Source organism: Hermetia illucens, chromosome 2 (genome assembly GCF_905115235.1).
Source record: "Hermetia illucens chromosome 2, iHerIll2.2.curated.20191125, whole genome shotgun sequence".
NCBI lineage: Eukaryota > Metazoa > Arthropoda > Insecta > Diptera > Stratiomyidae > Hermetia > Hermetia illucens.
Window position 1 is genome coordinate 103,177,091 of NC_051850.1, and position 25,279 is coordinate 103,202,369.

At 41.5% G+C, this 25,279-nt stretch overlaps 2 protein-coding genes across 5 annotated transcripts; one reads left to right on the top strand and one right to left on the bottom strand.

Annotated features, from left to right (window-relative positions):
* Positions 1-219: 219 nt before the first annotated feature.
* On the bottom strand, positions 220-13,417 carry LOC119650003 (RAB6-interacting golgin). 3 transcript variants are annotated; one of them, XM_038052466.1, is made up of 6 exons: positions 13,335-13,417; positions 13,151-13,278; positions 12,753-13,082; positions 884-977; positions 688-828; positions 220-624 (listed from the first exon to the last, which is right to left on the bottom strand). In XM_038052466.1, the coding sequence occupies exons 2-6, from the start codon at positions 13,215-13,217 to the stop codon at positions 408-410; spliced, it is 849 nt and encodes a 282-aa protein (XP_037908394.1). In that variant the 5' UTR covers positions 13,218-13,278; positions 13,335-13,417; the 3' UTR covers positions 220-407. The 3 variants fall into 3 exon arrangements, with proteins under 3 accessions (XP_037908394.1, XP_037908396.1, XP_037908393.1); XM_038052468.1 differs by lacking the exon at positions 13,335-13,417 and having other exon boundaries at positions 220-463; positions 563-624; positions 13,151-13,328; XM_038052465.1 differs by lacking the exon at positions 13,335-13,417 and having other exon boundaries at positions 13,151-13,328.
* Positions 13,392-25,263, top strand: LOC119650005 (E3 ubiquitin-protein ligase CCNB1IP1-like). Of its 2 annotated transcripts, none has more exons than XM_038052470.1 (5): positions 13,392-13,525; positions 13,583-13,817; positions 24,586-24,707; positions 24,766-24,833; positions 24,889-25,263. In XM_038052470.1, exons 2-5 carry the CDS (start codon positions 13,602-13,604, stop codon positions 25,005-25,007), a joined length of 525 nt encoding a protein of 174 aa, XP_037908398.1. In that variant the 5' UTR covers positions 13,392-13,525; positions 13,583-13,601; the 3' UTR covers positions 25,008-25,263. The 2 variants fall into 2 exon arrangements, with proteins under 2 accessions (XP_037908398.1, XP_037908399.1); XM_038052471.1 differs by lacking the exons at positions 13,392-13,525; positions 13,583-13,817 and adding exons at positions 23,872-23,963; positions 24,062-24,129 and having other exon boundaries at positions 24,889-25,229.
* The last annotated feature ends 16 nt before the right edge of the window (positions 25,264-25,279 follow it).

A 25,279-nucleotide genomic window follows, 5' to 3' on the forward strand; every position in this document is an offset into this window, starting at 1 on the left:
AGACTCTACATCAACACATGCTGTGAACTGTAACTACAACTTTACTCCTCATCTCAGCGAGCCATTGCCCCATCGCGCCTTTGGTTTTTCTACGACTTTTTGGAACGTAGCTAAATATATGATTAATGGCAAAGGCAAATGTATTTTATATGACGAGTTGTAGGCGCGTAAATTCCCTACTATAAGGGCAGAAATATAACCTTATGAAAAGGTAGCAAGTTTAAAAACATTTATGTATATTTTGATATCAACATTTCTTAAATACAATACATACATAACCTAGCGTTACCATTTTATGGCTAAGATATTCATTTCATGTTTCCTATTTGCTATTTGATATGATCCTTATTCCTATTTCGTTATTACATTATTATACATGCACTAAATAATTCAATTACGCTAATCCGCTAATCGATTGCATTTCCATTTGCTGGTAAATCCAGATCACCGATAGGAGACAAACCTACTTTTTCCATTAATTCAGTTAATTTTTTCGCTTTGCGGTCTTCATTATGTGCAATAACCGTACATAAATGCTCAGTTAAAAGTTCCTTTTTCTCACCTGCCTGATGTAGTTCCAGCTTCGCCTTCAGGAATTGTGATTCGACACGTTCATATGCTTTCCTGCGATGAACAAAAGGGATATTGTCGAGCACTAATGTTGAATAGATAAGTGGTAAGACTTACCTAACATTGGAATACTGAATAGTAGCATCTTCAATTTTCTTCCGAAGAATTGCAACATCGGCGGCTAAATCACTGTCCAATTTCTCTAACTCAGCTTTTATGGTGTGGATCTTCTGAATTTCTGCTGCAGTTTTTTGAGAACTGTAATTAAATTACTTAGTACAGCTTGCATGAGGTTTTTATGTTTGATGCTTACTGATGTTCAATGGCTTTATGGAGTAGCTCCTTCTTCTGCTTATTTTGCTCCTGGATCAATTTTTGTTGAGCCTGGAAATCCTTTAAGGAGATCCCTGGGAGGAAATATAAATTTTTAGTAAAACCTGAAGAACCCATTTATATACTATTAAAACTGATTACTGAATATTTGCAATTAAAATCGTAAAAGTAAAATTGTATTGTAATTGTCAATTGATGTAACTTTGATATTTATTTCTGAAAGCAAAAAAGCAAGCCAAGTATGCGAAGAAACTAAAAGGAAAGATTGAGGTGGAAAACTGCAACAAAATAAAGCGTTATAATATTTTTATTTTTAAATGAATTTTATTATTCTAAAGCAAAAACTGTTCCCGAACAATTTATAGTTTGAACCAGTTTTGGATATGTTCGCCTTAAACGTGAATTAAGGTTTAAGATGGTTTTTAGCTCAACCCCGATGAATAGCTTGCTCGAGGTTATCAATCTATCTTCTAGCAAGAACCTTACTTTTCAGTATCCCCTAGGCAGATAAATTCAACAGGTATCTGCGAAAATCAGTAGGCATTGCCCCGAAGAAATAAGTTGCGGAATCTTGTTTCTCAGCCAACCTTGATTGACGCATGCTTTTTAATTTTTTGAAAACTCAATTATGCGATGACGAAAAAGTGAAGAGACATTTGCTTGAGGAGCCATTTGAGAAGACTATGTGGCGAAAAATCCCATTCTTTGGTTAATGCCTGGAAAAGACCATTATCCGGGTTAAATTTTTGGCCATTGAGTCTCCTCTCGATATTTTCCCATAGATGTTGAATAGAATTTAAATCAGGTCATAACTTCCTCATGCCAAATTTTGACCGTTGAAAAATGCACCTTCAGTCATTTGTCACTAGTGAGTGGGAGCAAGACCCGTACCAATATATTCTTATATTGGGTGTGATCTACTTTATTAAGATGTGATAGAGTGAACCATCCCCAAAAGAAGTAATTACTAATAAATAACTTATCCCATTTCAGAAAAAAATCAATTGTATTTTACTTAATTTAAATCTGAAACTTGTTTCAAAATTTCATTCGCTCAAGATTTTTCGCGGCGCATGAAAGAGGGGCCAAAAATGCCCACAATGGAAAATCTTTTACTGCTACCATTTGTACTAGTATACTTGCAGTAAGGTCAGATGCGTTTGATCTAACTGGCAACGTATGATTATGATCCGAACTTTGTGAGTAAATATGCTGATTGCAAATATTAAGGATGACTAATATCTCAGATCATCTAATCACATCAGCCACATTGCGGTCAACAGTAGATTTAGGAACTGTCTTCTAGATTTCCGTAACAGGTGAGGTAGTGACATTGGCGTCAAGCAAGATCATCGCTGGATGGGTGCTTGCTTTCGTTTGCACATTGGCCCGCATTTACTAACGAGGCGGAGAACCTTGAACCCCAAACTTAATACGATCCGCTTTCGTGAGACGACTGTCCTTCGACAGTTCCCGAGAAAATATTGATGAATATTGGACTATCACCAGGTGTTGCTTTCTCTGCCATAAATCAAGTTGTCCGCAACGTTCGGAGGAGGCGTCATAAGATTTGGCTGGCTACGGAAATATGGTAACGCACCGATGAGGGCAAAAATCTAAAGTCTGTGGAAAGTGCAGCGTAACGTACACCGTGACAAAAGGGAATTCATTATTGTGCTGGTCAAGGTGCTTTTAGTTTTCACAAATATAAAAAATTTGCAAGTTATCGTAAATCTTTCGATGATTAAAGACCTTAACGATAAACTCTTCATCCACAATAGAGCAGCTTAGACAAGTCGAAATACCGGAAGCTCACGCTTCGGGTATAAAGGTTTTGTGTTCATCTTATGTAAGAAATTTTAACGCACATTTTTCTATCCCGATAGAGCTACAAATCCAGAATATTCCTTCATATTTTTCCAAACTACGAAATATGCGTACATATTACAGCCATAGATATTATTCTCACCCTAAACAAACAAGCCGCCTATTACCGAGTAGTTTACATACACATGCACTTATATAAATTGATCGTACTCAAATTTCCAATTTACTTTGGGCACAAAAGCATACATATGTACATATACAGTACGTATATTAAATACGGCTGGTTTAATGTACAAATATATCTATCTGAAGTAGACACTACCCGCAAACTGCATTAGCACACATATACTGTACACGTACATACAAACATGTCTGGTTGGAGTAACTGATATTCACATCAAATGACTAAAAACACTAAAACAAAATAATTCTTTGCGACCCCATTTCATCGTGGTATTGACGAATTGATATGTAATGATGACGTCATATAGGTTTGAGAATGCACGAAATTCACAAAAATGACAAAATTTGACTCCCTATAACATTGTTAGTAATAGTTGGATTTTCTTCAAACTTGGCCAAATTGTGCATCATACTCTTCGTTACACCCCACCAAATTTTGTACTTCTGGGACATCAAGGGGGTTGCCGGCTAAATTTCTAAAATGTGGAAATATACTATTATTAACTTTGTTTGTGCAGATATCGGAACCGGATGTATTTTGAGGCCTAGATTTCGTAGAGATGCACCACCGTGATTTTTTTCAGATTTTTTGGTTGGGTAGGTTCTGAGAACGAGACCTGTTAAACTTTTTGTCTTTCATATTTTGAGCCCTCACTCCCCTATATTTCACCCAATATTAAATATGGAACCAGTTTTCCATTGATACCCCACATGGCCAAATTATATGAAAAAAAATGTTACACCCTACATCCACATGTATGGGGAGCCCCCCCCTTAAACTTAACACAAAATGGCGCCACTTGCTGCATGTAAAGAGAACCGCAGATCACACACTCTGACCAATTTTCGTGACAATCGGTCAAGCCATTTCCGAATAAATCGGGTGTGACAGACAGACAGACGGGCAGACAGACACCGTCTCGATTCTAATAAGGTTTTGTTTCAGACAAAACCTTAAAAATGCAAGAAGCACCTACCACTCCGGGTCTCAACCACATATTACCGGTGAACTTTTATCTTTCGTGGCTGAATTGCTAGTCACTGTGAAGGATTGCTCCTCCAAACTAAAATTAAATCATCAAAGCCGCTGGACTTGTCGATTTCCCAAAGGAACTATTCTTTGCAACCCCTATAACTTGGTGATCAGATCACCGCTTTTACCTGCGCTTGACTGACGTCGAGAAGGCTTTCGACAGGATGAACAAACTGGAGAGGAAGCACGTCTCGCAGGACAAATAGTGATGGCATGTAGGCGCGATTGAAGTGATACGATCCATTTAGGGGATAACAGCCATCATATATAATCAGTTTAATTAAAGCCGACTATTTGCCAGATCCAGAACACTTGTCTTGATTTAACCAGGGAAAACAAGTGTCAATCTGGGTAAATAGGCCTCCGACATCCAAAGTAATAGATGAAAGAAGAAAATTTAAGAAGTGATACTGAGCGTATGAACTTAATTATATGAAACTTGAGTGACACTTTGTGCAGGTGTATGTTCGTTGGAAAATTGCGTATGTCACTGTCGTACTCGTGTTTCTTTCTAATTAAAGAGATACCGCCCAACAGAACTGAAGGAAATGCGCAACCATTATTTGCCATAATCGTATTATGAATAGCTTGGCTCTCTGTGTATTGAGAAGAAGGTACAATGGAAAGGAAGTTAATATTGGGACATGTGAAACTCTTATGCCTAAACAAAATTAAGTGGTATCTAAACTCAATTCTAATATTTGTTTTTAAAGTTTTGTGTAAAACAGAACCTTATTAAAATCGGTTTACTGTCTGTCTGTCCGTCACACGCATTTTTCTTCATTGATCATTTATTTAACGGGGCCATTCTCAGATACCGTCCAACCGAAAAATCTGAAAAAAAATCAAGAGGCTGCCACTAGGTGGCTAGGTTCCGAAATACCTGACATACCGATATCCCTTCAAATAAAGTTAATAATAGTATATTACTATAGTTTTCAGTAATTGGCTGCAGAACCCCCCTTAATTTCATCCTAGCAGCGATGTAGGCTATAATATAGAACTTGATCTTACCAAGTTTGGCGGAAATTGCACTATTACTAACAAAGTTATAATAGGTCAAATTTGCCACTTTGGAAATTCAAGGTTTGAATGTCAATATCACCCGAAAGTGGATATTCTCACAAAATATATGCGTATATTACGTAATACGCACTAACTCTTTATAAAGAAAATACACAAAACCTTTGATACCTGAAGCGTCCCGCTTCCGATTTCCCGACTTGTTCTTATTGGTTTTCACAGCATTACATTTTCACTTAAGGGGATAATCCCATATGAAAACTATTTTTGCGCTTTTTCGAGCGGGAATTTTTCATCACATATTTATTCATGTCTTGAGAATACGTAACAATTTTGTCAGTCTATTATCTTCCCTCATTATTCAAGTATGCGGCAACTTATACACCCACCCACTATTTAGAACCAAATTCCGGGCTCCTGTAATCTTGGAACGTAGTTTACCGCGGTCGGAGTCGTACTCGTGTCTCCAGGCGCGTCGCGTGCTCTCGGCATTCTGGTTGCCACTGGTTCCTTGCTTATCTTCAACCCGGCAATTCTCCTTTTGAACACGGCGTCACCACTTTGAGGATTACCGATGAGGTTGATAGTAGAAGTTGAATGAAACCAGTGTTTATATATTTGATTTGTTTATTTAAATCCAATATAGATCCTGCTTTTCATTGTGGTGTTCGCAAAGTGGGAGCTGTGAGTAGACTGTCTCTTCTATCGAGTGACTGCTTTACGTAACTTTGTAGCCACACAGTTGGAGCTGTGAGTAAACTGTCTCTCCTACGGAATGACTGCTCTACGTAACTTTCTAGCAATTATATAACTTTTAGGGTGTAGATTACTTGAATAGAAGAGGAAGGTAATTAAAAATTATAATTGCAGACAAGTATCTGACAGTAAATAGCATAAGTGTCATAAGTGCATGACAGTTTCGCTTGTACGTAGGTCAAAATTTAATTGTGCACTAATTTCCCACAATATCCCAAAATCTGAATTGAATATGCCTCAAAAGGAGAAACGGACACAAAGAAATGGATCGGTATTCCCGTCTCCTAGGTGTCGAAGCCCCGAGCTTCAACCCTTCTTCGCCATTACGGACGAATTTCCCCTAAATACTGAATAATCGAATAATCAGAAAGTTTTTGAGAATATCTATTCAAATCTTGTAGCTAAGAATGGTTACAGCACTATTTCAGAGCCTTTGGTCACATTTTTTATCAGATTAAACTCGATGGAACACCCACCAGGTCCACCAAAATTCAAACATATTGGAAGCAAAGCACTCCAAATAACCCGTCTCAGCACCTTTTGACAGCAGTCATACCAACAAAATCAAGCTTATCGACATCGCTGGCGTGATAGGCACAGCCTGCCAACCGGCCTCGCGGGACGGATCTACGTGATCACACCTAGACGCTTCAAGCCACAAAAACAATTTGATTTGGAAAGTATTAGATTAGATTTTCACTTGCTCTAACACATTTCAAGAACCCGATCCAATTGGATTGTTGCGCCACCGATTATTATTATTACTTGTAGTTCAGCCCAAAATTTATAGACAAGGAGTAGCTGTCTTCAAATTACAATTTTTAAGGTTTTGTGCGAAGCAAACCTTATTAGAATCGATTCGATGTCTGTCTATCCGCTTGTCTGTCAACCCAATTTATTCGGAAACGGCTGGACCGATTGTCACGAAAATTGATGAGAGCGTGTGGTCTGTTGTTCCCTTTACATATAGCAGGCCATTTTGTGTTGAGTTTAAGGGAGGTTTAAGGTACATAGTATATGCGTGCTAATAAAGTTTACGGGTAGTCTCTAATTCAGATAGATATATTTGTACACACATCACTATATATGTACATACGTATGCTTTTGTGCACGAAGTAATTTGGAAATATGGGTACATTCAATTTATATACGTGCATGTGTATGTACCATATTCGGTAATAGGCAGTTTGTTTGTTTAGGGTGAGGATAATGTCTATGGCTGGAATATGTACGTATGCCTTGTAGTTTGGAAACATATGAAGGGATATGTTGGATATAGATAGAAAAATGTGTGTAGAAGTTTCTCACATAAGATGAACACAACACCTTTATACGCGAAGCGCGAGCTTTTGGTATTTCAATTTGTTTGTTTACAATGTAAATGTATATTTCGGGAGCGACATACTCCTTTCTTCAGTGCAGAGCTACTTACAGAGGGTATGTCGCTCGCGAGGTAGTCAAAGGGTAGTATAGATCCCAGGGCGAAACGCGGAGTGATACCTACGATGGAAATACCCTGTCCCAATATAGGGCTGATGTAACAGCACTGCAGGAGATGCGTTGGACAGGAACCGATTTCCTGTAGAAGAGCCGCTACACCATATATTGTAGCGGCCATTCAGTAAACCATATGCTCGGAGTAGTTTCTTAGTCAGCCATATTGGCTTTCAAAACATAAGCAAACGGCTATGCACTCTGCGCTCGCGAAGCAAATTTAGAAACATAAGCCTCATTAATGTTCACGCCCCTAGAGAGGAAACTGCAGAGTCGAAGAAGGATACCTTCTACGAGGGAGTAGAACTAATACTTGAAGCCTGTCCCAGATATGATATCAAAATCATACTTGGGGATTTTAACAGACGGAGCCCGTATTCAGGCGATGCATTGCTCCCATAGCTTACATCAAAATACAAATGCTAACGGACTGTGGATTATTCAATTAGTAGTCACACGAAATGGTTGTTGGAAGTACCTGGTTTGGGCGGAAAGCGGTCCAAAAACAAACGTGGGCCTCCCCAGACGGGACCACTTTTAACCAAATTGACCATGTGCTGATCCAACGTCGCCAACCCTCAGCCTTGATGAATGTCAGAACATATAGGGGACCAATATAGACTCGAATCACTATCTCGTTGGCATGGTGTTCCGAGCTCGAATAAAAACACCATCCAGAATCGCCTCTGACAATCAGGTGAGAGTTAACACTGAAGCCAATCACAACACAGCCCTCCGCAACACCTATAAGAGGGAGACGGATGCCGCAATAACCGCAGTCAACAGAGATCCTGGAGATAAAGCACCAACAAATGATTTAGTCAATGACCTGAAGAACGTTATCATACATACGGGCACAAACATACTTGTCTCCAGTCCCAAAAAAGTCGGAATGGCTGGTTTGACGATGAATGTAAGCTAGCAACGGAACGGAAGAATGCTGCATTCTCAAAGAACGCGGGCACGCGCAGAGACTTATCACGAACTCCGTCGAGCGGAGAAGCGACTTCACAGACGGAAAAAGGAAGTCTGGGAGGATAAACAGGTCTGTGAACTCGAAAATTACAGGGAGCAACCGCACCAGCCGCACAAGTTTTACCAACAAGTCAGTAGGATGAAGCCTTACACACCTCGATGCACATCCTGCCGAGACAAAAAGGGAAATCTGATTTCCGACAGAATGAGCATATTGGAGCAATGGGTTGAGTACTTTGATGAACTACTGAGCAACCAGAACATCGGCGAGTTGGAGGTCCCGCCAACTGAAGACGACGGGCAAATATTGCCACCACCAAATGTAGAAGAAACAGTCCGTGCAATTCATCGGTTTAAAAATCATAAGTCGCCAGGAGCCGATGGAATTACAGCCGAATTGGTTAAATATGGAGGCGACCAATTACACCAAGTAGTTCACTAACTTCTGCTCAAGGTGTGAGACAGCGAATCAATGCCGTAGGACTAACAAAAAGGGATTATCTGTTTCATACATAAAAAGGGAAATATCACACAGTGCAGAAATTATAGAGGTATCACGTAGCTGAGTACCATCTATAAGTTATTCTCCGCTATCTTGGTAGGCCGGATAGCCCCATACGCCCACAACATCATTGTTCTTACTGTACAAGACCATGATCCGCCAGTCCTCATGTATTCCTCGGAGACTTGGTCGCGTTCGGGAGAAGAATTCTCTGATCCCTACATGATGGTATGGACGATTCCGTAGCCTACATAACGATGAAATCTATGAGCGATACCATGACCGTCAAGTTGTGGATAAAATCCGGCTCAATAGTTTACGGTGGGCGGGTCACTTAATCCGTATTGATGAGGATGATCCAGCCGGAAAGTCTATAAGGGCAATATCTATGGTAGAAAAAGAAGACGAGACAGACCCTGCCTGAGATTTAGGGATATCGAATTGGTGGCGCAAAACCGGGATGTCTGGAGTTCCTTATTAAATATATATTTACGTTATAAACAAAAAAATGTAGTTTGGAGAAAGCTGCTTCTTGTCTATACAATTTTGGAAAGTATTGTATCGATAATAGTCAAATTTATACGCTTTACTGCTACTAATAAGTGCGAAGAAATTCACCTTTCCAATATTATATGCGACTCTATCCTCTATGGTATTGCATTGAGATACTCCTAGAATGAATGTAAGGGGGATTTTCCGCTCGATTTGTAAAAGTTGGTAATGTACTATTACTAAATTTATTTGAGGAGATATCTGAGTAATATGTATTTTGAGGCATCATATAAAATTAGCATACCCCGAATTTTTCAGATTTTTGGGAGTGAGTAGTTTCTGAAAATGAGTCTTGTCTCACTTTAAGAGGATTATCCCGCGTGTCCCCATCAATTGTATCTAGATATAGTGTAGAATATATGGGCAAAGTTGTTTTTTGATTATTCAGTATTCAGGCGATACGTTGGCTCCCATAGCTTACACGAAAAAACAAATGATAACGGACTGCGGACTATTCAATTAGCAGGGTCACACGAAATGGTTGTTGGAAGTACCTGGTTTGCGCGGAAAGCGGTCCACAAACATACGTGGGCCTCTCCAGACGGGACCACTTTCAACCAAATTGACCACGTGTTGATCGAACGCCGCCACCTCTCAGCCTTGATGAATGTCAGAACATATAGGGGGGCCAATATAGACTCGGATCACTATCTCGTTGGCATGGTGCTCCGAGCTCGAATAACAACACCACCCAGAATCCCCTCTGACAATCAGGTGAGAGTGAACACTGAAGCCATCCACAACACAACCCTCCGCGACACCTATAAGAGGGAAATGGATGCCGCAATAACCGCAGTCAATAGAGGACCTGGAGATGAAGCATCAACTAATGATCTTCACAACCACCTGAAGAACGTTATCATGGATACGGCCACAAATATACTTGGCCCCAGCCGCAAAAGGAGTCGGAACGGCTGGTTTGACGATGAATGTAAGCTAGCAACGGAACGGAAGAATGCCGCATACCGAGTAATGTTGCATTGTCAAAGAACGCGGGCTCGCGCAGAGACTCCGTCGAGCGGAGAAGCGACTTCACAGACGGAAAAAGGAAGCCTGGGAGAACCAACAAGTCTGTGAACTAGAAAACCGCACCAGGCGCGGAAGTTTCACCAACAAGTCAGCAGGATGAAGCCTTATATACCTCGATGCTCATCCTGCCGAGACAAAGAGGGAAATCTGATTTCCGACAGAATGGGCAGATTAGAGCGAGTACTTTGATGAGCTACTGAACAACCAGAACATCGGCGAGTTGGAGGTCCCGCCAACTGAAGACGACGCACAAATACTGCCACCACCAAGTTTAGGAGAAACAGTCCGTGCAATTCATCGGCTAAAAAATCATAAGTCGCCAGGAGCCGATGGAATTAGAGCCGAATTGGTTAAATATGGAGGCGACCAATTACATTAAGTGGTTCATCAACTTGTGCTCAAGGTATGGGACAGCGAATCAATGCCTGACGATTGGCAACGAGGCATAATCTGTCTCATACATAAAAAGGGAGATATCACACAGTGCAGCAATTATAGAGGTATCACGTTGCTGAGTACCATCTATAAGATATTCTCCGCTATCTTGCTAGGCCGGATAGCCCCATACGCCCAGAACATCATTGGCCCATACCAAAGAGGCTTCACTCCAGGCAAATCAGCAACAGATCAGATTTTCTCTCTCTGTTGGAATATAGACACCAGTTGCACTATCTATTCATCGACTTTAAAGCTGCCTATGATAGCATAGCCAGGGTAAAACTGTACACGGTCATGAGAGAATTCGGTATCCCAACGAAATTGATAAGACTGACTAAGCTGACCCTGACCAATGTGCGAGATAAAAGCAGCAGGATCACTCTCAAGAACATTCGACGTCAACAACGGTCTACGACGAGGGGATGCCCTATCATGCGTCCTCTTTAACCTGGCCCTCGAGATAGTGATCCGTGATGCCGAGAGGTACGATCTTCTTCAAGTCCACCCAACTACTGGCCTATGCTGACGATATCGACATCATGGGAAGAACCACCCGAGACGAACAAACTGCCTTCACCCAGATCGAGCAGGTGGCGCGAGATCTTGGGCTGCACATCAATGAAGGCAAGACAAAATAAATGGTGGCAACGTCAACATCAAACTGCACTGGTCAAACAGGAAGAATAAGGATAGGAGAATACAACTTTGAGACCGTTGATAATTTCTCCTATCCAGGGTCGAAAATCACAACCGATAACAGCTACGATGATGAAATCCGCGCACGGTTGTTGTCAACCAACAGAGCCTATTTCAGTTTACAAAGACTGTTCCGCTCGAAACGTCTCACCATAGGGTCAAAGCTCTTACTGTACAAGACAATGATCTTGCCAGTCCTCATATATTCCTCGGAAACTTGGGTTCTTAGCAAGAAAAATTGCGAACTCTTGGCCGCGTTCGAGAGAAGAATCCTCAGAAGAATTTTTGGTCCCGTACATGTGGATGGACGATTCCGTAGCGTACACAATGACGAAATCTATGAGCGATACCATGACCGTCCGGTTGTGGATAAAATCCGGCTCAATATCTTACGGTGGGCGGGTCACTTAATCCGTATGGATGAGGATGATCCCACCCGGAACGTCTATAAGGGCAATATCTATGCTAGAAAAAGAAGACGAGGCAGACCCTGCCTAAGATGGAGCGATGACGTAGGTCAGGACGCCAGACAGCTTTTAGGGATATCGAATTGGTGGACCTCGGCGCAAAACCGGCATGTCTGGAGTCCCTAATTAAGGCAGGCCTAGACCGGATATTGGTTGTTGTGCCGTTATGATGATGATGATGTGTATAAATTGCTCTGTATTGCAATAACGAACTATGCAATCGGGCTGGAAACATTACCATGCACGCTAAGATATTAATAAATTTATGGTGAAAAATTCGTCTTTGTTTGTTTCTCCAGTTCTTCACAAAAATTTTCTAAAAGAAGCCAAAAAACGGCCTTCACACGGGATGACCCTCTTAAGTTCGAACATTTAGGCCCCTTACTCTCCTATTTCGGAATTTATGTCGAAACTAAAATCCGCTCGTGACAGTACTGAGGCCTTTTATTTGATACCGACACGGCTACATTAGGGGAAAATAATTTTTACATCCCCTTTTTGCATGTACGTGGAGCCCCCTTTAAACTCCACGTAAATTTATGCCACTCACTGTATGCATAGGATTTCGTAGTTCGGATATGCCCACGAAATTCCGTTTGAATCGAAGTTGTTGTTTTGGAAGAAATGCATGTGACAAGCAACAAGCCGATTTTGATAAGGGTTTGCTTTACAATAAATCTTAAAAATTAGAGGGACAAACTGCTGTACCATCATGCACATACATAGGAAATGCCGAAGAGTAGGAGGACGTAAACCAATTGGGAAGAGAAGTTCACAGCAGTTCAACGTTAATCATAAACTAAATTCGGTTACTCTCCGCAAAATCAACGTAAATATTAACTTTTGTTGCTGGCGGCTAACATTGAAGACTGACCTCTAAATGGTGATGAGGCCTCCATCCCTGGCTGACTTTCATTGCCGCTGCTGATATGCAAAATCGATTCGTCTTCCGCCGGTGGCTCGTGCATTGCCTTTTGAGCATTTTTTGCAGGCAGTGGTTTGAAATGCAGAACTTCTTGCATTGACGTAATTGTGCTGTCCAGACTGTTGTCCGCCGGCTCCGACAATTTCGGCAACGTTTTGTTCGGCACATCCTTCTGCACGGAGGATAACTTGTCATTTACATCTCTGCCTAATATATCACCTTGCGCAGTTTTTCTATCCGGAACTCGACGAATACCGCGACTCATCATCTGCACTTTTTCTAAAACAATTTTGAGAATCATCAACTTTTCAAGGTAACAAGAGAAGAAAACATCGAGAATCGCATACTTGGCTTATCTGGCTTTGTGATTTTGTTGATCTCGTCTTGAGTGAAACCATTGAACTTCGTCGCCATTGCACTAATACCCGATTTCTAGCATCCGATGGAATGTATTTCAACTAAAAACAATAAACAACTGAAATGATAATAAGTCAACACTTAAAAAACACGTCAAATTCCAAATAGCCGTACACTGCGGTCCATCGCCCACCGCCAACACTTTGACGTTTCATCGTTACCAGCAGCAAGATCGTTTAGAACTTTGGTACTAAACGGCACCGCGATCAGTTCTAACGGGTTCGTCATTTCCGTTTAGTCGTTACGCCACCTACGCTATTGAGTGCGCTAAACTTGGATATTTTTCTCTGCTCATAAACAATTGAGTAAATATTTCATTTCGTTCATTGCCAGAATTACTTTCAAATGTTTGCCTATTTCAGATGTTGGAGTAAATTCAGAATGTCATTTCAACTGGTGTGCAATCATAAAAACTGTTTAAAGCCAATTTCGAACGTTGGCTGGGTGACTGCATGTTTACATATTTTCTGTGAAGACCACGGAAAGCAATTGAAACTGCGCTGGGAATCAATGACGTGTCCTGCGTGCGGAACTCATTTCGAGGAAGAGTTTGCTATTAATGAACGAGTAGTAAATCCTTCGAAAGAATTCAAATCCGTAAGACAAATTATCCTTTGTATTTTTATGGTTGCCACAACTCATCAATACCAACGGTTACGGTTTGCGATGTTCTTCACGTCCCCATAGAGAAATATTCGCTTATGTTTAGCTACTTTTTGTTTTAGTCGTTTTTAGTAAAAACCATCAAGTTCGCATAAATGTTACTTTGGAATGAGTAGCTTCGATTTAATATCAGCAATTACGCGTTATAATTGCGTAACTTTTAGCTTTCCTAGATTTCAGATTTTAGATTCATTTATTGAGCAAAGAAAAGAAATACATGTGCGGTAGAAAAAGAATAATAACTTAAAAGCTCAAGCGTGACTAATTAAGTATGTAACGCTAACCTACGGAAATATCCGGCCTAGCCGGTTACATGTTATAAAGTGAAAAGGTGATGCATGTCAGTGCTCATTTGACATAACATCTGCTTAAACCTAAGAATTATTTATAACTTACAACTAAACAAACATAACACAAAATAGTACTCCGTACTGGAAAACGGGAAGAAGGGAGTTTTTAGGTACCGGTGGACAGGATTGATCGACCGAATTGTCGAATTGTAAAGCGCAGTCCTTTCTCAATGGTGGTAGCATTCTGAGAAAGGGCTACCTTTTACTCGATTTGGATCTGTGTAAGGACAGTGACCCAAGGCGGGAAGGATGAAGACTATGGGATTGCGGGGCATGTATTGTGGAGCCTAATTGGTAGGGGAGGGAGCCTAATTGGTAGAGGGAGGGGAGGGGACCTTAATTTAGTGAAGAAGTTAATGCTTGCAGATATTACATATTGTACAGGCTAATTAATGTCTATTATCTTAATCTGGACTAAGTAAAGAAAAATAATGAAAGGTGATATACACCTGCGCGGCGATAGACTGCCGGAACATTGGACTTACGCGGTTGGCCTCCGTGAAAGTCCTGGTAGGAGCTTTAATAAAAGGAGGGGATGAAGGAGGGAGGGGAGGCGTGATGGTTGAGAGGAAAATTACTGTCCGAGAGGAGAGCCAGCCCTGACACGTAGTACCTCTGCTCGCGCAACAATGCATTGCGTTTAGCGAGATTTTTTATCAGCGGATTAGGGTAGGACAGCCACTTTTTCAGTCTGACGCGCGACATGGAATTATGGGACAAGCCCCGGAGAGGTCGTGCAGAAGAGAGTTTTGGTGAAATTTTAGGTTTGGCCTTCTGTATTTGGCTGTGCATTTCCTGAGTATCGTCCTTTCAAAGGGTTGGAGGGCTTCTGCTACGTTTGGTGACATGTTAGCTCATGCTGGAAAACCGTAGATCAGGATTGGACGAATAAGAGTTTTGTAGAAAAGGGTTTTGGTGGAAGGGAACCGGGTCCGGGATGAGGGGAGGTTTTTTAAGGCAGCTGAGGTCTTAGAAGCATTGGCTGACGTGAGGGTTGGATTTGAGTTTGTTGTTGAGGGAAATTCCCAGGTATTTAATGTTTGATTTTCGCTTGAGTGTGTGGTTAGCGATGCGTAAATGCAGGTTTTTGCTTTCTGGCACTGTGCGCCAGTGGCACTTCCCACTGGAGTTTCTGAAGCAAATAACCTCAAACTTAAGGGAATTAACGGTGACGGTCCACTAGTTGAAATAGGCGATGACCCTATTGGTTAGGAGATTGAGAGAGAAGGAGGCTATTGAGGGTCTGAGACCACTCGCATATAGGATGGTGTCATCAGCGAAGAGGATCCTTCCTGACGCGGGAGGACCATTGTCGTTGGGGGAAAAGGGCGGGAGAAGGGCTGCCTGAGTTGCTGTTGTCGTGGGGGATAAATTTACGGGAGGGAGAGGAATATCGTGGAGGAAGATGTTAAAAAGTTTGGGGCCTAGAATACATCCCTGAGTGACTCCTAAGTTTACCGGGAAGTCGGTGGAGCGAATTTCATCGAAGCGCAAGTTCTGTTGGAGATGAAGTTTACGAGGATTCTGAATAAGGGGAGGAGGGCAAGTTGATTGAATTAGTTTATAGAGCAATCCCTCTTTCCAAACTGAAAAAAAACTGAAAACCAACTGAAACGAATGCCTTTTCGAGTTCTAAGCCGTAGGCTACGGTGCAAAGCCTGTTCTCCAGTTGATTGAGGATATAGTCTTGCAGGATTGCCTGCTCGGTGGATCTGAGGTTTTCGAAGCCGAATTGACTAAGTTGAATGATAGTGGAGTAGTGTCTATTGAGGTGACTTAGTAGGATACGTTCGAAGATTTTTCCAATATTGGAAAGAAGAGAGATAGGCCTCATATCTTTGCGATTGCCCGAGCACCCCTTCTTAGGGATAGGAGGGCTGATTTCCAAGATACTGGGAAGTACCCGTGGTTCAGGCAATTGTTGAAGGCGAGACGTTCACTGATGGTAGACGCACACTTCCGCAGAACAAAGTTAGAGAAGCCATCGGGGCCCGAAGATTTTTTATTGTTGCACCCGGGAGATTGTAAGTTCGGCTTCTTCTAGGGAGATAAAGAGGCAGGCGAACGGGCCTCTTCTGACTATATCAGCAGGGAATCTGGGAGAAAAGGGGCAAAGGGGCAAGCTCAAACTTTTAACGCTGGCAGTATTGCCGACCACCGAGTTCCAGATGGGGTCCGCTGGCGATTTGGCTCTGAATAAGTGGCTGAAATAGTCTACGCAGGCAGATATTTTTTCCTCAGGGGAGTGACACTGAAGGTTATCTATTTTTATGGGGATTTGGAAGTTAATAGAAGATTTTTTTCTTCTAGCCAATCGATTATTGAGAAAACTTGTGGGCTTTTAGCTTTCCTACTCGAAATAAACGCGTCTATTGGCTGTAATTATGAGTTACTTAATTTGTGACAATTTGCAGTGCCCCAGTAATAAGTCGAAAAAGATGGTTTTTTTAGGGCACTGCTTGCAATTGCTCCATTATCCAAGATCAGAGACTAAACGTATTCGCTAAAAATTCAAGGATAATCTTGCAAATCAGCCAAATTCACTTTTCCTCTATGGAATGCTACTTGCAAATATTTTACTGATCCGGCCAAAACAAATTACGTGAGATTTCACAATTTAAATATGTAAACTAATAAGTGCGCATTTGCCAGAATACGCATTAAACCTAAAAATTCAATTTAATAAAAATCAAAAATAAACAAAAACAGGAAAAAATAATCGCACATTTGTATACATAATTGGAAAAAATGATTTTATGATATCTTATAGTCATTATTAATAACTGGTGGGATATCCTTGCGTTACTCTGTGTGTTGGGTCCGGGGATTTTTTTTTTGCCATCATTTGTATTCAGATATAGCGTAGAATATTTGGGCAAAGTGATTTTTCGATATTCCGAGTCATTTGGAAATTACAGGGTTAAACAGGTAAAGTGTCATGTCAAATTTATGTCGATCGTCGTAGAGAAGCACGAATTTCGTTGAAAGAGCGAGAATTGTCTTTGGAAGAAACTGACAATTTATATACCAGGTACAGCAGATTAATGGTGAGCTGAAATTTTACTTTCAATAATCACGTTTTAATTTTTAAATGCTTATTTCTTGAAATTATATTTTGCAAATCAGGTGCCACCATAGCTCAAAATCGATCCAAGGAAATTCTTTGAAAGTTTCACGACTTATTCTACGGTTCGCAAACTAGGACAATTGCGATTCATGGGGCCGTTTTTTTGTACAATTAAGAAACCATGAAAAAACATCAAAATTTACAAAAAAAGCTGCGATTATTATTATTATATAATCTATTTTAATTACCCTATCCTATAACCGGGATATTGTCCACACGTTAAGAGTTTGTTTATTTTTTCTTTAAGATGAATTGAGCCTCCTCTAGCGTGGCACCCGAAACACCTTTTTTAGATGGGTGGACAACTTGCCGCGTACTTCAATAATCAGCGAACATATCTGGCTGAAAAAAATTGTTAGTTATGCTCAAGATATTAATAAATGGTGAAAAATTCGCATTTGTATCCTCTTCCAGTTCTTCAGAAAAAAGTGTACGGATAGCTTAGTTTTTAAAACAATAATTTGTCGTACGGAAGGTCGCGGTTCAAATCTTACTGGTGGCAGTTTGGTTTGCATCACGATTTGACATCGGATACCAGTGGATTCAGCTGTGATTGAGTACCTGAGTCAAAATCAAGGTAATAATCACAGGCAAGCGCAATGCTGACACCTTGCCTCCTCCAGGTTTCTGTAATCCTGTTGAGTACTGTCACGGTCCTGAATTAAGAGCTCCAAGACACTTCAAGGCTCTGGTCCAATTGGATTGTCATGTCAAAAATCGTTATTATTCAGAAAAAAATCCAAGAAAAGCGAAAAGGGTGTCTTTCGAAGAAAAGTTATGTTTGCGGATATTATGGTCCAGTAAATCCTACAGATATTCTATACGCGGGGTATTCAATTGATATTTATTGTCATAAAGTAGCCACTACGTAATATTTTGGGCCGTGTGTTTTGGATCATTCTTGTCCTAGGTTCAGTTGTTGTGCCGTACGAATCCATTGTGGATTCTACAAATGTCAATTTTCAAACCCATTTAGTTGACTAACAAACCATAACAATACTTTCCCCGGTAGTTACCCGTTGGAAAAGGTTGTAATGACAAAGATGAATTGCGATGGTCAAATGACCATCATTAGTGACCGGCGACGATCTAGAGGGAAGAGCTATCCCAAATCCTAAAAGAAATTGGCTAATTTGACCGTTAAGGTGTGCTCGCAAATACTGAAGCTCCATCCAAGCGCTCTGCCGACACGTGCTAGCTAGGTTCGCGAATGTGGGAGTGGGTCCTTTGGCGGCGGTGATCATTTTACATACTTCACCTGTTTACGTTTCGAACCTCAGAGGTCGCGCCTCAATAAACATCTGCGGCAGGAGAAACAGGAGTCGAGGCTGTGATCCGGCGTGGATCTTCCCTTTCGATCGTAGCACTCGGGTCCGGAGCGCGTGGTCAAGCCATCGTTTTTTTATTGTCATTTTCAGGTTTTGGCTCGCGCGTTGTTTATTTCGTTAGGCTCGCTCGAATCCCCATGTTTGTGTAGTTATTTTCAACGCTGCGGACCCACGCACCGGTATAGGTACGTGAATTTTATAAAATGACACATGAGGGATCGAAGCGCTGAAAGGACCCCCAGTCACATTCCCGAGCCTGGCTAGCACAGAGGCGTGCAAGCACGTGTCGACAAAGCGCTTGTGTACAACAAAACCCTATTAAAATCGATTTACTGTCTGTCTGTCTGTCTGTCCGTCACACGCATTTTTCTCAGAGACTGTAGCAGCGATTGACACCCAATTGGGTGGAAAGGTGGGAGCTGTGAACGCTCACGGATACTGTGAGTTATATCCTTTCACGTCGAATTTAAGGGGAGGCCCCCATACATGCAAAAGAGGGGTATTGTGTTGTGTGCTGTGGTTTTTTTTTCACCAAATATAGTCATGTGGGGTATCAAATGAAAGGTCTCGATTAGTACTTTCCGAAGCTGGTCTTAGTTTTGACATTTGTTGGAAAGGAGGGGAGTTCGAGGGTCGAAACTGACCATTTAATTAACTTAATTAATTTAATTTAAAATCTGAAAAAAATCAGGAGGCTGCCACTATATGGTGCCTAGGCTCCGAAATACCTTCCATGTCGACATTCCTTCAAATAAAGTTAATAATAGTATATCACTATAATTTTCAGTAATTGGCTGCAGAAGCCCCCTTAAGTTCATCCTAGCACCGCAGCAATGTAGGCTATAGAAAAGAGCTTGATCCTACCAAGTTTGGTGGACATCGCATTATTACTAACAAAGTTATAATAGGTCAAATTTGTTGTTTCTGTACAAATTCAAGATTTTGAATGTCAATATCACCCGAAAGTGGATATTCTCACGTAATATATGTGTATATTACGTGTTACGTACTTATGAACAAATTTACACTCAAATGTCTTTATAAAGGAAATACACGAAACCTCTCATACTTGAAGCGTCCAACTTCTGGTTTCCCGACTTGTTTTGGTTCCTCCGGATCCTGTTGCCATCTTCCTGTAAGTTTTTATCGGGTTTAGCTTTCACCTTTCTTAGTATCTTTGCGTAGGATATACTACCAGTACCAGAAATGATAATTATCTCAGGGTCATTTTGGGAGAACATTAATCAACCCTCCTGTTCTTTATGATTAGCTATCGGCTCCCTTGCTCTAGCTAGCCAAATATTTTCCCACCTATCGAGGATTAGGAGGTTTTTTAGGTAATATGGGACTTCTCTTCAATTCTTTCTCATGCTCTCTTATTGCTCAGAACCATGACGGTTCTCACAACATTCTTGATTGTTTGGTACATGTTGTACTTGTCTTTAATGACAATCAATCACTATTACAATCAATACTACTTCCCTGGTGTAAGCAAATAATCCCATTATTCAGTCTTCTTTCGGAACCCAAAAGGTAAGTGAACTATTGTATATGATGTTCCATGGTAGTGGGTTAATTACGGAGTCCTGGGGAAAATAAGTTGATCCAGACAGTTACTGATAAGAGAAGCGATGCAGCTGGAAACATCAGTCATTACTAGAGATTTTCTTGTTATTTAGTAATTGAAATGAATGCATTTCTTATATCTATGATTCTGGTATTATTCTTTATGTGAGTTGCCCTTCCGGCGAAAACAGTGAACAATTTGTCGTCACTGGAGGGTCTAGTATTACGGAAATAATATTGTGGATCTGATATCTCTCGCGGGTTTTCAACAAAGGGTAGTTTATTTTAAATTTAACATTATTCGCCAGCGACACTGCGATTTTAAGGGTTGTTAGATGTGCTTTTCAGGTCGTAATTCCGCTATCCCTTAACTTATCATAGTCAATTTCTGCGAAATTGTTGGAAGTATTTCTGCTTGCATTGGAAAATTAACTTGGCGGTTTCCGCAGACTTCCTTGTAAGCTTGTTTTTTTTAGGGTTTTATGTGAAACAAAACCTTATTAAAATCGATTCAACTAACCAAATAGTTTCGAATATAAGCTGCTGGTGCAAGCTGAAGATGAAAGACTTATGAAGAAATGCGCGGCAGTTGTGAAACGCACGCAATCTGCGATGTTCCTCCAGAAAAACGTCGACAAAGCGGTGAAAAACGGGCTGATGGAGCTGGAGGTGCTCCTGGACAGAATTTCATACTATAGGCGGACATGGTTGGTTTCCACCCTGGAACCCAAGTGTTCTCTGGAAATCTGAGACCTTGAACGAAAAAGAAAAGGCCGTCAAACGCGCATGTCCGGAGGCATCCAATGTCCAGATTGGTATCATTTCTGCGAACTCCCGAGATCAAAAACTCGCTGTGTTGGAAGTTAGCAGAGTTGGTTGGGTAGTGTGTAGGATAAGAATCCGGGTCGCCCCAATCGAATGTTACAGATGTTTGGATTATGGGGACACGTCTGTAACCTGTCGGAGGCCTGATAGAAGGGCAATATGCCGTAAATCTGGTCAGTCAGACCATAAAGCGAACACCTGCAATCGAAAGGAAAGCTGCGTCCTATGCAGGGACCGTGGCGTACACTGCGGGCTCGGCGTGGTGTCCAGTCTTCAGAGCTAGGATGCGGTCAACATAATTTGTATCCTACAAATTAATATACAACCGCTCACGAGTTGTTATCGCAGTTAGCTGCGGAGACCAAAGCAGTGAGCAGTACCGAAACAAGGATCCAGTTTCGTGGCACCCTGACATATCAGGTACCGCTGCCATCTGTGTTCGGGACGGAACTCTCTTTATAGTTCTTACTCAAAGCCGAGGGGACAGCTTTGTCTGGATTCGGTGTTCAGGAATAACGTTTTTCAGTGTCTATTTTACGCCGAATGGGACGATGCCGGACTTTCGAAGCAGGCTTGATGCTTTGGAGGACGCTGAGGCACGGATGGCGAATCCTGGTCGGGGGTGACTGCAATGCCAGGGCACTTGAATGGAGCATGCCTCACTATCCCTACCCCATACCCCCCAACCCCAGAGGGAAACTAATTCTCGAAAGGGTGGCGAGAACAGGACTGGTAGTTCTAAACACCGGATCGACTCCAACGTTCCGACACTCAGGCTGCGAGAGAAGCATTTCAGACGTAACCTTTGAGTCGGAGTCACTGATGTTGCGACTGGCGAGTTCTGGAAGACTTCTCGGCAACCGAGTACAAATCAGAAAAAGAGAGACTCCGCAGCGCAATAAACAGGAGCATAGCTCGCTGCTGGCAAGGTCTGGCCGAAGAGGTAAATGGGGACCCGTAGGGACTCGGTTACAAGCTGGTAACCCCGAAAAATTGGGGCTGCCGAAACCCTGTTCACTTAAGGCCGAGGAGATGGACCGTATTGTAAGGGCACTCTTCCATGCACCCCCCATATGGGATGATGACGTCGGTGCGGAGAGCGCAGAGGACTATCTGAGGAGCCGTTTCCTGCTCTATGAAACGCTAGAGGATCAAAGGAGGATGGAGGTCAAGTCGGAGGTAGTACAGGGATCCATCCTAGGGCCGGACCTCTGGAACGCTACCTATGATAGTCTACTTAAACTCGACATGCCAGAAGAGTCGTGCCTGGTCGGTTATGCAGATGTTATCGCTGTTATCGCGGCGCTTGTTGCTGCGGATGGATGACTACTCATGGTTTCATGGTTTCATCTTGCACTGGAAAAAAACCAAAGTAGACCCTGCGTCCCATATCGTTCGGCGAGTCGATAATTGAGTCAAAACCAGCGGTAATGTACCTCGGGCTGACCCCTGACTCAAAGATGAGACTTTTTGAGCAAATCAAAGCAGCAGCGAACAAGGCTGCAACTGGAGTTTTGGCGTTAAGTAAGCTAATGGCAAATATTGGAGGTCCTACGTCTAGCAGGCGATGTCAGGCGCAGTATGCCCTGCTCTACGGTGCAGAAGTATGCGCTGACGCTCTTGGTAAGTAAGGGTGTGTGCACCGTCTCTGAACCGGTCGTGATGGTGATCGCGGGAGTGATCCCCGTTGCCCTTCTTGCTAAGAAGCGTCAAGGCGCATATAAGCGCAAGGGAGAAGAGCCAAGGGATGTGGTTACTCGTGAAGAAGGCAATTTTTTACGAGGCAATTTTCTTGGCAAAATGAAACTAGAGGCGGATGAACTGCGCCCCTTATCGGCAACTTAGGTACGTGGCTGACTCGGAAGCATGGTGAGACTGACTATTTCCTTATCCAGGCATGGAGGTTTTCAGTCTTATCTGCACAAGATTGGAAATCACGATCTTCGGATTGTGTGTTTTACAGTGGAGTTGTGGCCGACGCTCACCACATTTTTTTTCTTGTAGAAAGTGGGATGGGATTCGTCAGCAGCGCTATTTAAACACAGTGTTGACAGGTGAAGCCGTATTGCCCATTACGTGCGGGTCCTTCTCGTTGCAAAGAAGATAGAGCTCGATCGGTGCAAGAGCCAGATGGCAGGGGGTTCCTTGAACTGACAGGAATTCCCTGATTTGAAGGCTCCGCAAGGCGGGAGAGTTCGGGGACAAGCCCGGAGTAATGTAACAAACGGTTCCAGGCTAGCTCTCTGACGATAGGGAGGTCTTTAGTGAGTAGTCTGACGACGTACCGAACCGGGAGTCCAATACTCTGTGTTTAAATGCATTCACCTACGCTCCCTCCCCCTCCCACCATCCCAAAATTAGTAAATTAGTTTTTTTCGCCATATATAATCCTGTGTGGTATCAAATCAATTTGTACTTTCCGAAGCTGGCCTTTGATATTTAATGCAAGAGGAAGGAGGCGGCTAGAAAATGGATTACATCTCTCACGAACCAATTCTCAGAAACTGCACAATCAAAAAATCTAAATAAAATCAAGAAGCCGCCACTATATGGTTTCTAGGCCCCGAAATATTTTCCACTCTTCACTCCGATATCTGCTTAATAATAGCGTATTATTATACTTTTGGAAATTGACTGAAAACTGTCCTTAAGTTCAGCACTGAGCTTCTGGTTTTCAATTTGTTTATATTTTTGTAAATGCAAGGTTCCTGCCTGGTTGCCTGTTCAGCTAAAAACCGGTTGCCTGATCATCTTTAACACTAGAATATTATCGTAACATATTTAGTCTTTGACTTGACGCTGTTTCTACCATTTGAAGCACATTATTAGCCTCTTGGAGTTTTTGATAAATCATACAGCTCAGACTTTAAATAAATGAAGTTTTGTATGTTCGATGTTGTAGTCTGCAATTGTGATTTTTTGCTAGTGAGGGGTTTTTTTGTGCGCAAAATAATTCTAGTTTTCTTCCTCATTAACTCGTAGTGCTAAACATGTTCGGGATAAAAAGCACGATATTTAGCGGCATAAAGCGATATTCCGGTATCAAAGCGGTAACAAATTTAAACAACACACTTCCCTTCCTGTTCCTCAAGTTATGTTCTCAGATGCGTGGATGACAACTACTACATTCTACTTTCTACTTTCCCAAAAATTATTTGAAGAATATGTGAAAGATTACTATTCGTCGTAATTTATATATCTGATGGAAACGAACAGGAGGAGTTCCAGTGCCAGCACTTGGCCGTTACCCACTTGCTGGAGCTCATAAATATGAAATAAGGAAAGAAATCTAACTCAATTACCGAATTCCCATGAACAACATATAAAAACACAAATGCACCAAAAGTCAGCAACTTTTTGAATTTCGCGTATATCGCCAGCAAAGTATTAATTATGCATATTAGATTGCATTTTTTTGTATTTTACAACCCTCGTTTTATAAAGGAATAAACAAGAGTAAGGAGGTGAAGCACTATGTTATTTAGGTAGTCTTTTTACTTTCTTAGAGCGATTTGTTGGGTCTCAAACCGGATATTGTCCTCCAAATAGCTTCAAACGCTATAAATTTTTGGACTCATCAATGCAGTCTACAAATGAAAATGATGCGACATAAACTCGATCAATACAGGTGACCTTTTATATAAACGGAAGGAGTCTCTTCTACCATTCTAATTATTTTTTCTTAGATCGACTCTTATTACGACGAAAAGTGAATTGGAGAAAAATAAGGAGTCCTACGACAATATGATCAGAAGTAAAGTGGAAAAGTTCCTCAAAATTATGCTTCAATTGACTCCACCTGATTTCAGAAATTCACACGAAATTATACGACGCCAATAAGCGGATCAGACAACTTTCATTGGAGGTTTCAGAGAAAGATCGACAAATCATAAAATTTCAAAGGACTCGCTGTGGTTTTTGCTCATAATCTGGAAAATGTATTTTATGTTGGGATTGTTATTTGACATTTTGGAGTAATTGGTAGCAAGAACTTCAAGAGATGAAATTAAACTGCAAGTGATGACGTTTCTTTCCTTGAAGGAAAAACACTGAAAAAGGAACAACTGACTCCCGAAATACGCTTTTTTTAATAAATTAAATTACTTGGAAGGCAAAAAGGGTTTCATCACTTTAAATTTAGAGTTTATTTGTTTGATATTCTGACATTTATTTAAATATTTTTATTTAAGTCTATGCTTG

Coding starts and splice junctions, on each gene's coding strand:
- LOC119650005 (XM_038052470.1), top strand. CDS start 13,602: ATGTCATTTCAACTGGTGTGCAATCATAAAAACTGTTTAAAGCCAATT. Junction 13,818..24,585: donor CTTCGAAAGAATTCAAATCC/GTAAGACAAATT, acceptor TTACTTTCTTAG/AGCGATTTGTTGGGTCTCAA. Junction 24,708..24,765: donor CATAAACTCGATCAATACAG/GTGACCTTTTAT, acceptor ATTTTTTCTTAG/ATCGACTCTTATTACGACGA.
- LOC119650003 (XM_038052466.1), bottom strand. CDS start 13,217: ATGGCGACGAAGTTCAATGGTTTCACTCAAGACGAGATCAACAAAATC. Junction 978..12,752: donor GGCCTCATCACCATTTAGAG/GTCAGTCTTCAA, acceptor ATTTCCTCCCAG/GGATCTCCTTAAAGGATTTC. Junction 829..883: donor CATAAAGCCATTGAACATCA/GTAAGCATCAAA, acceptor ATTTAATTACAG/TTCTCAAAAAACTGCAGCAG.